We start from the raw sequence: 14,090 nt of genomic DNA on the forward strand, positions 1-14,090 counted from the left end.
TCTTCTCTCTCCTCCTCTCTCCTCTCCTCCTCTCCTCCTCTCTCCTCTCTCCTCCTCTCTCCTCTCTACTCCTCTCTCCTCCTCCCTCCTCTCTCCTCCTCTCTCCTCTCCTCCTCTCTCCTCTCCTCTCTCCTCTCTCCTCCTCTCTCCTCTCTCCTCCTCTCTCCTCCTCTCTCCTCTCTCCTCTCCTCCTCTCTCCTCTCTACTCCTCTCTCCTCCTCCCTCCTCTCTCCTCTCCTCCTCTCTCCTCCTCTCTCCTCTCTCCTCGGTACAGCTGGCACTTTGACTCGCCACACTGCAGACATTTTTCCTTCCGCCGGAAAAGGATTTTATTGCGCATAATTGCAGCTCATTAAAATATCGCTATCGGAAGCTTCAACTGCCGATCCCAAGACGAGCACTTGGGATCCGGATTGGCAGCGTTTCTGGTACTACAGATCCTATCAGTGCACCTCTACTGCCACTGGCTCTGTGTGTGTGTACTGAATACTGAACACTGAAAATATACAATTGACAACTGACAATCTACAATTCACTTTCAAATTACATTACAAACAATGAATTTCAATATTGTAGTGTCCAATATCTCATTCAGAATTCAAAATAAATAGCCTAAGGATTCCTTCCTTCTTTCCCAAGCCTTAGAAATATATTGAGCAGTGTCAAAGTCATGTTTTCTATACAGATATTATTATTATTATTGTTAGAAGTATTTGACCATTGTCCATCTGAAATAAATCACAATGAATTTCACTCTCAAATCATTATATAAAGGGCAATATAAGGCCGTGCCTTCAGTCACCAAATGACTCAGCCAAGTCAATGTGGCAGATTTGTTGAGATGCTGGCTGTTCAGGCTGATTGGACGAAAGTGGAGATCTATCATACTTTACCAGGCGGCACAAAGGTCCAGAGGGGACACGGCGAGAGTGGAAATGTCATGATTAATGAGTGGTCCGTTCTTTCTCACAATTTGCTTTACTGCTGACAAAACTGGCGCTTCTAACTTCAGGAGTGGGTTGTCCTGTCACTGGGCAGCGCTGATTGCTTGGAGGTTTTGTCCTTCTGTGCTTCTGTGCTGTAAAATCTCCCTCCTTGTTCACATTTTAACATTCTTATATGTTTCTCTATTAAAAACTCTGTCCAGTGAAAACCTTGTATCTCCAAAATGTCAACTTTTCAGGAAGACAAACAAGACAAACAGCCTTGTTTTCAGCTTGGCCACCATGCATACACACACACACACACACACACACACACACACACACACACACACACACACACACACACACACACCATGAGACAATGAAGGCCAAATAAAGGGCTAATTACAGAAATGCAGGTCAGGTTCAACATATATAGCAGACATGATGAAAACAAATCCAGTACTATTTAGGAATTTACCTCTCAGTTGTTGTGAGTGCAAGTATACAGCTCTCTTTAAAAAAAAAAAAAAAAAAACATCAAATATTTTTGGCATGACATGAAATGAATGGCTCATTTATAACCTCTAAGCATGGTCTTGTAAATCATTTACATTTACAATGTCTCTCTCTCTCTTTCTCTCATGCACACACACACACACACACACACACACACTGTGGTAACCATAGCTACACAGTGTAATGCAGAAAGAGTTCCACAAATAATGTATTGCAACCGAGGCCCCTTTTCCCCTTCTGACGTGACAAAGACGAGAGGATCAGCCCAACTGGAGCAGGCAACACTGGTAAGACACGATTGTGTGTGTGTGTGTGTGTGTGTGTGTGTGTGTGTGTGTGTGTGTGTGTGTGTTCGCCGCAGAGAGGCTGCAGCCAGTCTCTGCTGTAATGCAGCACTGCAGGCTACAGTACACTCACACCATACTGCAGGTTACAGAGGTAGAGCACTCCCTGGAAACACTGCAACACAGGACACACACACACACACACACACACACACACACACACAGAACAGTGTATGTGTGCAGTAGCCTACTGTACATGGATGTGATGGTATGTGTATTGCTGTTTATTCTAGGTGTGGATTTGAGACTGTTTGTTATTAAGATGTATTGTGTCATTTACGACCTCCTCCCCCACCCAGTGTGGGGGTACCCAGAGTACCCAGACATACACACACACACACACACACACAGATAAATCCATGCCTGGGAGCGGTGGTACCTGCCAGCGTTACCAGTAAAATGAGTATAATGGTGTTTCTCACGCCTCGTCCCCCCGCCCCTTAATCTGATTATGCCACATGATTGGATGTTTGTGCTGAGGCCACGGGCCCCAGGCTGCACGGCTCATCCACACGCTGCCGCTGACGGGCCATCTGGGAGGACGCCTATTCAGAGGCAGGCAGGGGTCCTTCCAGAGCCCAGGCCATCTGTGTGGCCCACCGGGCCGAATGTGAGAGGCCTGCTGGAGCAATAAGACCCGAAACAGCAAGAACTGGAATCAGCGCTGGGCTGCAGCCTGCCTCCGCCTGGCTCCAGTACTCATGGTTAATGGTAATGAGCAAATGCTAATATCTCGTTAGCGTTTTGTACCGAAAGCAGAGATGGACTTTCCATCCATGACGACTTCCCCTTTGCCGTTAAATTCCAAAGTGAAATCACTTGTCACCAAAGCGCTCGGTCATCCCATTATGCAGCACTGGGGGTTTTAGGGGACGAAGGGAGAGAAGTTTATTTATCTAATATGAGATACCAAAAACTCCAGAGTGGTAAGAAATGAAGTGAGGGTCTGGCGTGGGCAGAGGGCCGGATCAGAGAGGGAGGTAAAGCAGCTCTTCAAATGGTAATTTCCCCTGCTCCACTCCTGGACGGCATAAGTGCTGACTCAGGGGGAAAGTCCAGATTGCTTTTGGAATGGGATGAAAGAGTTAGAGAGAGAGAGAGTTAGAGAGAGCATGAGAGAGAGAGACCGCAAGAGAGAGAGAGAGAGAGAGAGAGAGAGGAAGAGAGAGAGAGAGAGAGGGAGAGGGGGGATTTATGCTCAATTTCATTAAGTTTTTGGCTGAGGGAAGAGGTCTGCGGGACCATAAGGGGCTTATCTGGAGCCATAACCCATTCCCGTTTGATTACCAGCTATTGATTGAGGCATTAAATTGGTCCCTGTTGAATATGGCTGCATGTGAAGCTGGTAGGGCGCTGGCTGGGCTATCGGACCCGACAGGGAGCGGGACCGGATTAGAGAGGAGATGGCAGATAAGCACCGGGCCAGCCAACCAGCAGCCTCGACCGGCAAAGGCAGGTGAGATAGCGGTGGCCATCGTCAGCCGCGGTGACTTAGCCACTCTGTTTGCACCAGTACCGCAAATCCAGGTCAGGAGGAGCAAGGCAGCCAGAAGAGAGTCGGGGGAACTTCTGCTAAGCGCTGGAAATCTACAAGCATTGCCTTTACATACATACAGAGGTAGCCTAGTCTTTCTTCATGCATTTAGCCTGCATTAATATTGCAGAGGATTCTTTCTTGACCCTTACACAGTATGTTAACTCATCAAAACATTATGAAAGGCAATACCACAGCAGTGAAAAACACATTATTTGACGATTCAAAACTTTGTAGCTGCAGACCGCTTTGTAATAGGAGCCTCTCACACCGCCCACAATCAGTCAGAATAGAGCAACACATCAACCGAGTCGCTTGCAGTGTGAATGTGAGGCAAGTCTCTCAACCAACTAGCTACCAGACCGTTCTTTCTAACGTATGCTGGCTGAAAAGAGAGAAACATTTTTATTTCTCCACACAGTTCCTCTTTGGGATGTAACATGGGTGCCGCAGTAAATCTGTAACAGGCTTGGAATGATATATAGAAATTCAATACATCGCAGTACAAAAATGCGACAATACGCATCGTGGGGCAGAAAAATTAATCATGATATTAGCTCCATTTTATTCTGCTGTAGTAATCACAAATGAGACGCTTGACCATCACAGTTTCACAAGCTCTCCATCCAAATTACATTATTTGAACTTTGTAATGACATTTTTAAATTGTTGTTTACATTCTAGCAAGCCAATGCCATCCCTAGAAAGATTTGTGTTTCAGAAATAAATATAATTCTCGTATATGGTTGTATCAAATTGTGGATCCCATATTGCGTATGGTATGGTATCGTGAGATAAGCGTATCATCCCATCCCTAAAAAAAAATGTAAAGCAGTAAATACAAAAAATGCAGTGGCAACATCTGTAGCTGACAGTACTGCCACTACAGCGGCTTGCAGGGTGAGTGCCTCTCAGTATTTCCATCTTAATAAGTGTTGCAATCAGGCTGATAAGTGTTGATGATTGCCACTGATAGAGCCCAGTGGCGCTGCTGCTGCCCGGTGGGATCTCCAAACCTCATCTCCCTCCGACTGATCCATATAGAGGTCATCAACGCCGCGCTGCACACGCTCAATACGGTGATGGAGGCGAGCTGAGCGCACACGCTCTAGCAGCGGGCGGCAACGCGGCCCCGCACATGCTCACATGTACGTATCGACTTCATTCATGCACACACACACACACGTGCCACGCGTACACCTCCACCGCCGCTGCAATCAGCAGCACTCACACGACAATTAACAAGCTGTGCATGCACACTACAGGAGTTGATTAAAGCTCTCCCTACCACATAATAAACATAATTGACTGGGAATAAATTCAGTACACGAGCCGGTACATACAGCAGAGGTAATGGAGCTGGGAGAGGAGAGCAGAAGAGTCCCCAGAGACCAGAGAAATCACTCCTCTATCTGCAGAGACAGACAGGGAGGCTTTGCTCACAGCGGCCAGGGAGAGATGGAAAAGGTGCTGCGCTGGAGGAACGATGGGAAGACTGTGAGCCAGCCTGCAGGAGTCCAACGTACACTGTATTATTGGACCTGTTGTGTTCCAGGACTACAGCACTGATACTTTCTGTTCTGTGGTCCTTTGTCAGCCTTAGTAGTGCGATGTAACGTGGTTCTCAAAATACAGAAAGTGGTCCACACTCAAGAAACTGGGAAAAAGCAAAAAGACTTGTGCTTACTTAAAAGGTTTGCACTCGCACAGATGTGTCAGCCAGCCAGGCAGGCAGGCAGGCCTTCTTCATGTTGGCTGTGCAAATACAATACTTCTTTAACTGCACTGGAAAAAAAACATAAAGTACAGTAAAAGTACAAATCTTTTTTGCTTTTTCAGTTTCTTCTGTATTTTGACATAACAGTTTGGTTTCACGCACCAAGCTAAAGTTTGATCACGTAGAGGATGAGCATGGTGTTTTTTTCCCCAATAAGAACTGGTACTGTGTTGGTCTCCTTTCGCTTTACCCCGCCACAGGGAGGTCAGAGGTCACAGTCAGCTACAGAACAGCACCCTGAATCCTCTGGTTGATGGACGGTTTCCCTAACCACTAGGCCACTCTGCCGTCCTGCCTCCTCATCTTAAAGGATAAGTTCATTGATTTTGGACCTATAGATAATTTGTCTCTTGCACAGCTGTAATACCCACAGAGACTATTGGCTCCAGAGTCACTTGTTGGTTGAAACGGTGAGCTCCGTTGCTAGGCTTCTTGCTGCTAACAAGCAGTCCAAACAGGTATGACAAATTACATATAGGTCCAAAATCAATGAACTTATCCTTTAAGTTATCCTTTGAGTTCTTGAGGAAGATCTGGGAAAACAGATCGCTGTTGATTGTTTCCATGCAATCAGCTGATTTCTCCGATTCAGCTTTCGGTGTTTTTGTTGCACCTTTAATCATCGGTACACTGCAACTTCAGGACACTGGATGGGTGGACTGGGTAACAATCACAGCATCAGGACAAAGATCAGTTGGAGAAATGACACACACACACACATACACGCACACACATCTGGGCACACCTTGTTTCAGCTAAATATTTCAGCAGCAGCATGCTAACTTGCACCGGGACTTGTTAATGAGTGACAGCCACAGGCAAGATGACGGCAAACCCAACTAACTAGAGACTAGGTGTCTGCAAGCTCAAGGCAAGCCAGGAGTGAATAAGGACTGCATGCACGTGTGTGTGTGTATGTGTATGTGTGTGTGTGTGTATGTGTGTGTGAGACAGAGATGAGCGTGGCTCTGGCTAATTGAATCACACTAACAGCATCTCTCCGTTGAGCTGCAGACATGATAAACAGTCTTTGTTCTTTCTGTTCCCACGATATCAAAGATTTTTTTTTATCTGATCTGAAAAATGTTTTTCCTTTCTTTTCTTGCATCATTAATTCGTTTAGCACTTCTAAGAGCAACATCTATTAGAGTCTGCTTTTATCCCGTCCACCGCCACCATTAATGAACCACCAAACTGCATTAGAACGTAGACACACACACACACACATGCACACGCACACACACACCTACACACACACACACACCTCACGTGTTTCTCTCGTAGCACTGGAATGGGGAAACTAACATTAAATTCCCATAGACAGAATCACTCAATGACATGAAGCCAAATCCACTCACGCCTCTCTTTCCTCTACATGACACCGCATGACTCCTTCCACAACCAATGACATTACTACTGAGTTGGACACATACACATACAGTATCTGTGTATAGTATATAGTAGTATAGTATCTCTGTCTTTTTTTTCTTTCTCTCTTTCTCTCTCCCTTCTCAATTTCAATTGAATCTGCTTTATTGTCATGCTTGTTTAAATGAACAATATTGCCAAAGCTTCAATTGCAAGTTCTCTCTCTTTTTTTCCCTCTCTTTATCTATCTGTTTCCCCTCTTCCACTCTCTCCCCTTCCCTCTTTCCTTCCCTCCTTTCTGCTAAATGCCGAAGCGTCTGTTTAAATGGAGCTGACAATGGGAGGGGGGTTATTAGACTGCATGTGTCCTGCGAGGAGAAGCTGTGGATAATCTGGCAGACAGAGAGGCATTAGCCGGGCTAGGAAGATGAAATCGTGCTGCCTCCCAATAATGACTCATTCAAGCGACAGGGATTCAGAGATAGGCTTGAGCTTTACCCTGACAACCTCAGACAGAGAGAGAGAGAGAGAGGAGAGAGAGGAGAGAGAGGAGAGATGGGGGGGGAGTAAGCGAGCGATGTAAGGAAAACATAAGAGAGATAGAGAGAAAAAGAGAGAGAGATGGGGGGTAGTTTCTCAGTCAGCGTTTAATAGCTCAGGCAAAGCCCCCCAGGCTGAGCAGAGGGGCCGCAGAGAGAGAGAGAGAGAGAGAGAGAGAGAGAGAGAGAGAGAGAGAGAGAGAGAGAGAGAGGTAGATCTAGAACATGCATACCTCCAACCAGCCACAGAAGAGAGCATTCCTCCGGTTGCCATGGAAACCAAGCCCTCAGCTGGGGAGGAGAGAGAAAGAGAGAGAGAGCAAAGGGATGTACTGTATAGAAAGAGGGAAATGAAGAGAGAGACTGAAGTAGAGAGAGAGAGAGAGAGAGAGAGGGGCGGATTGTCCACAGTAGCCATAATTTCAGTTAACCCCCTCCTGTCTGTAGAGAAACCCTCCCATCAGGCTTGTATTTGGGGCTTTTGTCTACCAGCGATGCTCTCCCCCTCTCCAGTTTGCAGCGCGCTCATTGTAACTGCTCAGTTTTTGAACATGCTCGAGAAGATGCACTGCCGGGCGTGGCGAAAAAAGCCACTCAGAGAAGAGAAGAAGAAAAAAAAGAAAAGTTCCACAAAGTGCTTCCATCTTTGCTTTCATGCCGCCGGCCTCCCAGTGGCTCCTTCTTCCTCCCAAAACTGACTGACTGCACGCTGAGTACAGACCAAGGGCTGTAATAATAGATCGACTCTCTTCTTTCCATTCCCTAAATGTCTACTTTTATTTTATTTATATAATACTTTAATATTTGTTGTGTTTGTGTTTTTATGTTGTTTTATGTTTAATGTATGGGAGCAAGTCGAATTCCTTGGCCAAGACAACTACAGGCCGCACAGTAAAACACATACATCCTCATATACATCCACATATGCAAATACACAATGCAAACATACAGTATCACACATGCAAACACACACACACAGACACACACACATGCATGCACATGCACATTCACATAGGCATATACATACATAGTGAGTGTGGGAGTGTTGCCACCTGCAACCTGCTGATAATGAAGCTGTATTTCAGCCACCTAAAGGCAGCCATCTGTGCTGGGGCTCACTCTTCCCTCTACGCCCCCCTCCCACACACACACACACACACACACACACACACACACACACACACACTCTCTCTCTCTCTCTCTCACACACACACATACACACCTCACCACAGCCCTCCTCTATTGGAGCCCAGGGACTACAGTCTTTAAGATGTTCCACGTCAATAACATGACACTTTCATTATAACACTGCAGGGACACACACACACACACACACACACACACACACACACACACAGAGACTCACACTGCCATTACAGGATATGAACAAATAAAAGGATGATGTCATTGTCTTCCACTGGGTAGCTTCCCTCAGAGTGTTAAAGGAATACACTCTCCCCAACTTAACACTTAACACTGAAACATGGACATAAAATCATCCTTGTGTCCCCGGTAGATCGTTGGCTCTGGTGCTCCATGCTAACACTTCAGCATTATATCCAGTAAGAAGATTCACCTTTTAGTAATAAAAACGTGTTGGTGGTTATGGCCTGTTCATAAATTTTCAAAAGGAAACAGCTGAGTAGTCAGGTTTATTTTTGGAACCATTTCAGGAAAGCAACCACATATTCATCCACTGCCCAGTAGTTTTTAGCTGTACACAGTCTCCCATATGAAGTAGCTAACCATGCTCACTTCCTGACACAAAACAAATACATCCTGGTAGTTCAAAAAAGTATGTTATTTTGTATCATAATTTGTGTAAATTACTCCAATCTCCAACACAAAACTACCAGGCTTAACCACATTCAAATTGAGCTGTTAAGTTCTACAAGTTACAAGCTACAAGTTCTCATTTAGATAATGCTAGTGGCCTACTATCGCTCAACATTTTGTATGCTAAAGTGTTAGCATGGAGCCTACTATCACTCAATGGTGTATGCTAAAGTGTTAGCGTAGTCTGTTATCATTCAACATAGTCTATGATGAAGTGTTAGCATGGAAGACTGGAGCCAACAATCTACCGGAGTCTGGGGGTACACGGATGATTTTGGCGTCACTTAATGGGTAAGTTGACCAACAGGACAATCTACCAAAAACTGGGTGTTTTCCTTCAACAACTGGGCAGAGCGTTAACCTCTGGGTTAGCTACCAAGCGCTGTCAAAAGTTGGTCAAAAAGGACGAGCAGGGGGAAAGACGGAGAGAAGGGAAGGCGAGTAGGGAGAAGAGAAAGAGGACAGGAGGAGGAGAGCGGGATATAAAAAGACTGGTGGCTGCAGTCTTGCTGTGATCTCCGAGAAGGAAAGAACGGCCATTGTCGCAGGAGGAGAGATGAAACCATGACAACCGTCCCCACTGTTGGCCAACACTTAGCAAATGAGCGCTGAATGGAGCCTGGGAAGCCAGTGTAAAAAGAGGGGGACTTCAACCCCCCACACATGAAAACACACTGACTAATTGTTCACAGTCAGCACAGCCAGACACCTCTCACCATTCAACTTCAACCACCACACACACACCATGAAGGCATTGTCCAGTCGCAGTCACAATCGTTGGGAACGGTCTGTTGGTGAAGAAATCAACCGTTTGTCAGAGTGTGAACTTTGAATATGACAACAGAAATGTACCTATGTGCTCAAATTATTCTCTGTGGTCAAACCTGAAGCAAACTGAACCCATCAAAGACCGGAAGTGGAATCAATCAGCGTTCGCTTTGTGTCACTCCTCTCTCTCAGAAGTCGTTTCAATGGGTCTGTTCTTGGGTCAAGCATCATGTTTTTTAACATTATTTGTTCATGTAGGCCTATTTTGTGTTTTAGCATTTTATTAACTTTATTGTGCAAAAAATAAATCATATGTCTGGAAAACATAATCAAGCTAGCTAGCTTAGTGTCCATAGCTATTTGGATGTGATGGGATTGCTATTGGCTTGAATGTGATTGGTTATCGCACCATGACTGCTGTGCTCATTTGCATAATATACATTTATATCCAACTTCTGATCATCGTATCACGGGTCTGGCTCTCGGCTCTGTTTGCCTCATGAAATCACGTCTGGTGTGCAACTACTGTTAGGCCACTCCCTGAGAGGTGCTCTCTCTGTACCATGCATGCACACACAAACACACACACACACACACACACACACACACACACACACACACACATGCATACATACACACACACACATATACAATACAAAAAAGCCTGGGCTTGCCCTAAGCCTGTGGAGGGGGCTAATGATATATGGGCTTCCCTCTCTGCCAGCTCAGCACTGGAGCCTTCGATTCATAATAACAGCCATCAACAAGCTCAGCCTCACTCCTCCTGGGGCTTGCACCGGAACAGCTTCAAATAAATGTGCAAAAATACACATACAGATATGTATATGCACTCAAACACATGCACACAGTGCACAAACCCTCACAGAGAAAGACAGAGCGTGCGTGAGAGAACACTAGCATTGATGCTTGCGGCTCGGTTGCACTTTAGACTCATTTCTGGATGTGGAATCATAGTCAGAGTGGACGCCGCGGGCCTGAGGGCAGAGCGGAGAACAGACGACACGGGCTCCAAACACGTGTCCGGCTCTAATGCTGCGTTGCATTCAAAGTCGGAAGTCGGAAATCCCCAGTTGGTAGGTTGTAAAAAAAAAAGTGTGCAGAAAAATGGACACTCACAAGTTTTTGCCAAATGTAAAATACTGTTTCCCATGAAATAGCTAATGTTATGTCAGTGATATTTGGCAGTGTTTATTTAACCATTTTTAACCAGGAAAGCCTCATTGAGATACAGGATCTCTTTTACAGGAGGGATATGGCCAAGAGTGTTTGCTAGCTAGTTAACATGGAAAGCAAAAAAAGCCTCAGTGAATGAGTACATATGCTGAGATGCATGCACAATTCTAGTTTTACTGTTTTACTGTGTAGTCTGATAGTCTGAGGACTGAAAAGTTTGCTGCTTTCTAACTCATGTAGACAAGGCAGACGCAAGGTAGACTTTTCTTTTTGGCAGTTAAAAGAAGAATTTTAATTCATTGAGGCTTTTTGCCCAAGGTAGACAGTGTGTGGGTTACATTATTTTTGATCCCTGTATTTTGAGGATTATAAACATGATAAAACTAACGCTGTGTTGTGCTTACAGTGTCTGACGCCACGTCGATGTAACGTCAGATAACTGCATCTTGGAAAACGTGGAAATCTTGCCTGAGTTTCCTACTTGGAATTCTGATTTGAAGGGCCGTTCAATTGCATTTTTCCTAGTAGGAAGTCGGATTTTCAGACTTTACGACATCTCTGGAACGCAGCATAAGACAGACAAGGTAGCAGGCTGCCCGGCCATCAGAGCAGGAACCGATGGGATGGGATGGGATGGGATGGGATGGGATGAGAAGGTTGTGGGTACTGACAGCTATGGAAGCCTAGCTCTCTGTACAGTATAGTCAATGCTGGGAAGGTAAATGAGTGGGAAGAGATGAGTTGTTGTTTGGGCTCTGTGGCTCTCTTGTACGGCAGCCTGGTCAAGAGAGCAGAAACGGTCATATGGGGCTGCTAAACTGCAGATACTGGGCCTGTGAGCAAGAGAAGAGTGTGGTGGCACTATGGATATGGATGTATCATTTACTTTTCCTCCCACTGAGTGACTATAATTAGTCCTATTGAGGAACAAAGCAAAAGCAGAGATGTGTGTGTGTGTGTGTGTGTGTGTGTGTGTGTGTAGGTAAAATGCACACTGCCATAGCTCTATTCCAGCAGCTAAACAAATATAATGTGATTAATATAATGAATTGTATGAACATTTTATCAGGCTGCCCAACACAGGCCGTTACAATTCAACTCCACCAAGCAGTTAATTGGTTGGTTATGAATTATTCACACACCAAGGGAACAGCATAGGATAGCCTCTACCTGCTGGACCTGGAGGGAGATACCTTGATCATCTCCCACTGTAGTGTATGTGACCACAGATGGTAGAGAGTCCTACACAGAGCCTCCCATACACCATGCAGCTGGACTATCTAATATTCCTAAAATGTTCCATAAGTGACCTTATCATACTTTATGAAATACACGGACCTCCATTTAATAAAATGTTGTCCAAATCTGAGAATATTTTTATTGTTAGACATGATTTTGTCCAGAATTCCATCACTGTCTGTATTTTAGGTAGAGACATTAACAGTGAAACTATGACCAAAATAGTCATTCTTCTACATTCTCTAATTGTGTTAACTTCTTGTAAATTAAATAATGGTGAAGTTTAACAATCCATCAATTTGCTGGTGACCCCCTGGACCCCCCTCAAGGACCCCTGGTGGTCCCCAGACCCCACGTTGAGAACCACTGTCTTAAGATATCACTACAATATTCCTATAGGGACGTACTGTATAGTTTTACTGTGATATCTGTATGGAATCCTTCTAAAATCTCTTATATCACTGCTAGTTGCCATCTTAACCCATTTGAGAAAGGGTATTAGAAAAAATCAGTACACTGCACCAATGAAACAAATGTGCTGAAACAAGTGGTGTTGCAGATGCAGTGTGTTCGCCCAGGAGCTGGATCTGGTGTGTCAGTGCCGGGACTGGACAGCCAACCATCATCAGCCTGGCGCTGGCGGTGCAGCATCACCGCTCTGCCCTGCCTAGTTTTGCAGAGATCAGCCAAACCAGAGTGGGCCCATGTGACAGATGGGTGCAATAACAGAATTAGGGACAAGAAAAATCACAAGGATCCATTATCATCGAGCCCTCTCTGCCTGACAACAAGGATTAAAGGCACATCACCATCATCATCATCATCATCATCATCATCATCAAAGCAGCATCTCATATAGCCTCATTCCCTGCATCCTGCCAAGCCGCATCCCTACATACATCCCCCTACACCCGCTATTATTAGGCATTTCTCGCTTTGCCATTTCCCCACCATCGACACATGAAGAACACGCCGTGTGTCGATGCAGTGTGGTCCATGGAAATGCAACCCAGCAAATCACAGCGAGGCGGACACGGTGCTGCTGATGAGACTCGTCCAGAGAGCGGAGGAGCCTCGGCAGCATCATGAAGGTTTCAGAGGGACACTAACCTGTCTGTCCTTTGCCGAGCGTCTTCTCCAGCCGGTAGGGTCCCACATAGTTGGCATAATGACCGCTGTTGTCCTTGCCCGACGAAGACATTTTTACCTGTAATTATTTGCAAGTGATAAAAAAAAAAATTGCGGGTGTATGAATAAGACTCGGGGGGGGGAAGACGCGTTTCTGGAGCGAAAAGCGCTATTCCGCGGCGCAGTGAGTTCGCCTCGCTCGGCGTTCCCGTCTATCTGGCTGACGGTCGCTGCAATATTCGTCTCCCTGTGCGTGTGCGTGTGTGTGTGTGTGTGTGTGTGTGTGTGTGTGTGTGTGTGTGTGTGTGTGTGTGCGCGTGTGTTTGCGCGTATTTATCCCCGGCGTTCCCTCTGTTCCTCGCTGTCCTCCGCTGCTCCGTGGGCTGACCGGGCTTCCTCCGCAGTTCGCTGCTCAAAATGCGGTTTTAAGCCTGGATGTCATGGTGTTGGTGCGTGAGGAGCGGTGCGCTGCAGCCCCGTCGGGTGGGATCTGATGATGGGACAGCATCTACTGCTGCTGCCTGCCGCTCCAGCAGCCTCCGTCAACACGCGCAGCAGCAACCGACACTTCCGCTCATCACTTTCAAAATATAAAGCATGCCTGACTGGATGCTGTGATGCACAAGCGTGAGAAATAAAGAAATACATTTTATGAAAATGAAAATGTTTCTATTGCTCCTTAGCTTTTATTATTCTCCTTATTCTCTTATTTCCCTAGCGCTTGTTCTATGGTCACTGTAAATATTATAAGTTCACAAAGGCCCTGACCTCTGCACACTGATTTTTGGTTGCTTGTAATTTTGGTGATACAGGAACTGAAGCTTATTCTACTGTTGCACTCATGTCAACCAAATGCCTAAATTGTAAAATGCAAAAATGCATTTGCCTATGCAAGATTCCAGCTAGTCTATGTAGAGTTCC

The 14,090-nt window shown here is 45.6% G+C and overlaps 1 protein-coding gene across 2 annotated transcripts in view; it reads right to left on the reverse strand.

Annotated features, from left to right (window-relative positions):
- LOC139930083 (serine/threonine-protein kinase BRSK2-like) overlaps nt 1-13,242 on the reverse strand; it is a 137,248-nt gene extending 124,006 nt beyond the window's left edge. For both annotated transcript variants that reach the window (XM_078283713.1, XM_078283709.1), the window contains exon 1: nt 13,152-13,242. In XM_078283713.1, coding sequence (XP_078139839.1) covers nt 13,152-13,242 — 91 coding nt within the window. The remainder of the gene's footprint in view (nt 1-13,151) is intronic.
- Between the last annotated feature and the right edge of the window lie 848 nt (nt 13,243-14,090).

This window comes from Centroberyx gerrardi, chromosome 1 (assembly GCF_048128805.1).
Source record: "Centroberyx gerrardi isolate f3 chromosome 1, fCenGer3.hap1.cur.20231027, whole genome shotgun sequence".
Lineage (NCBI taxonomy): Eukaryota > Metazoa > Chordata > Actinopteri > Beryciformes > Berycidae > Centroberyx > Centroberyx gerrardi.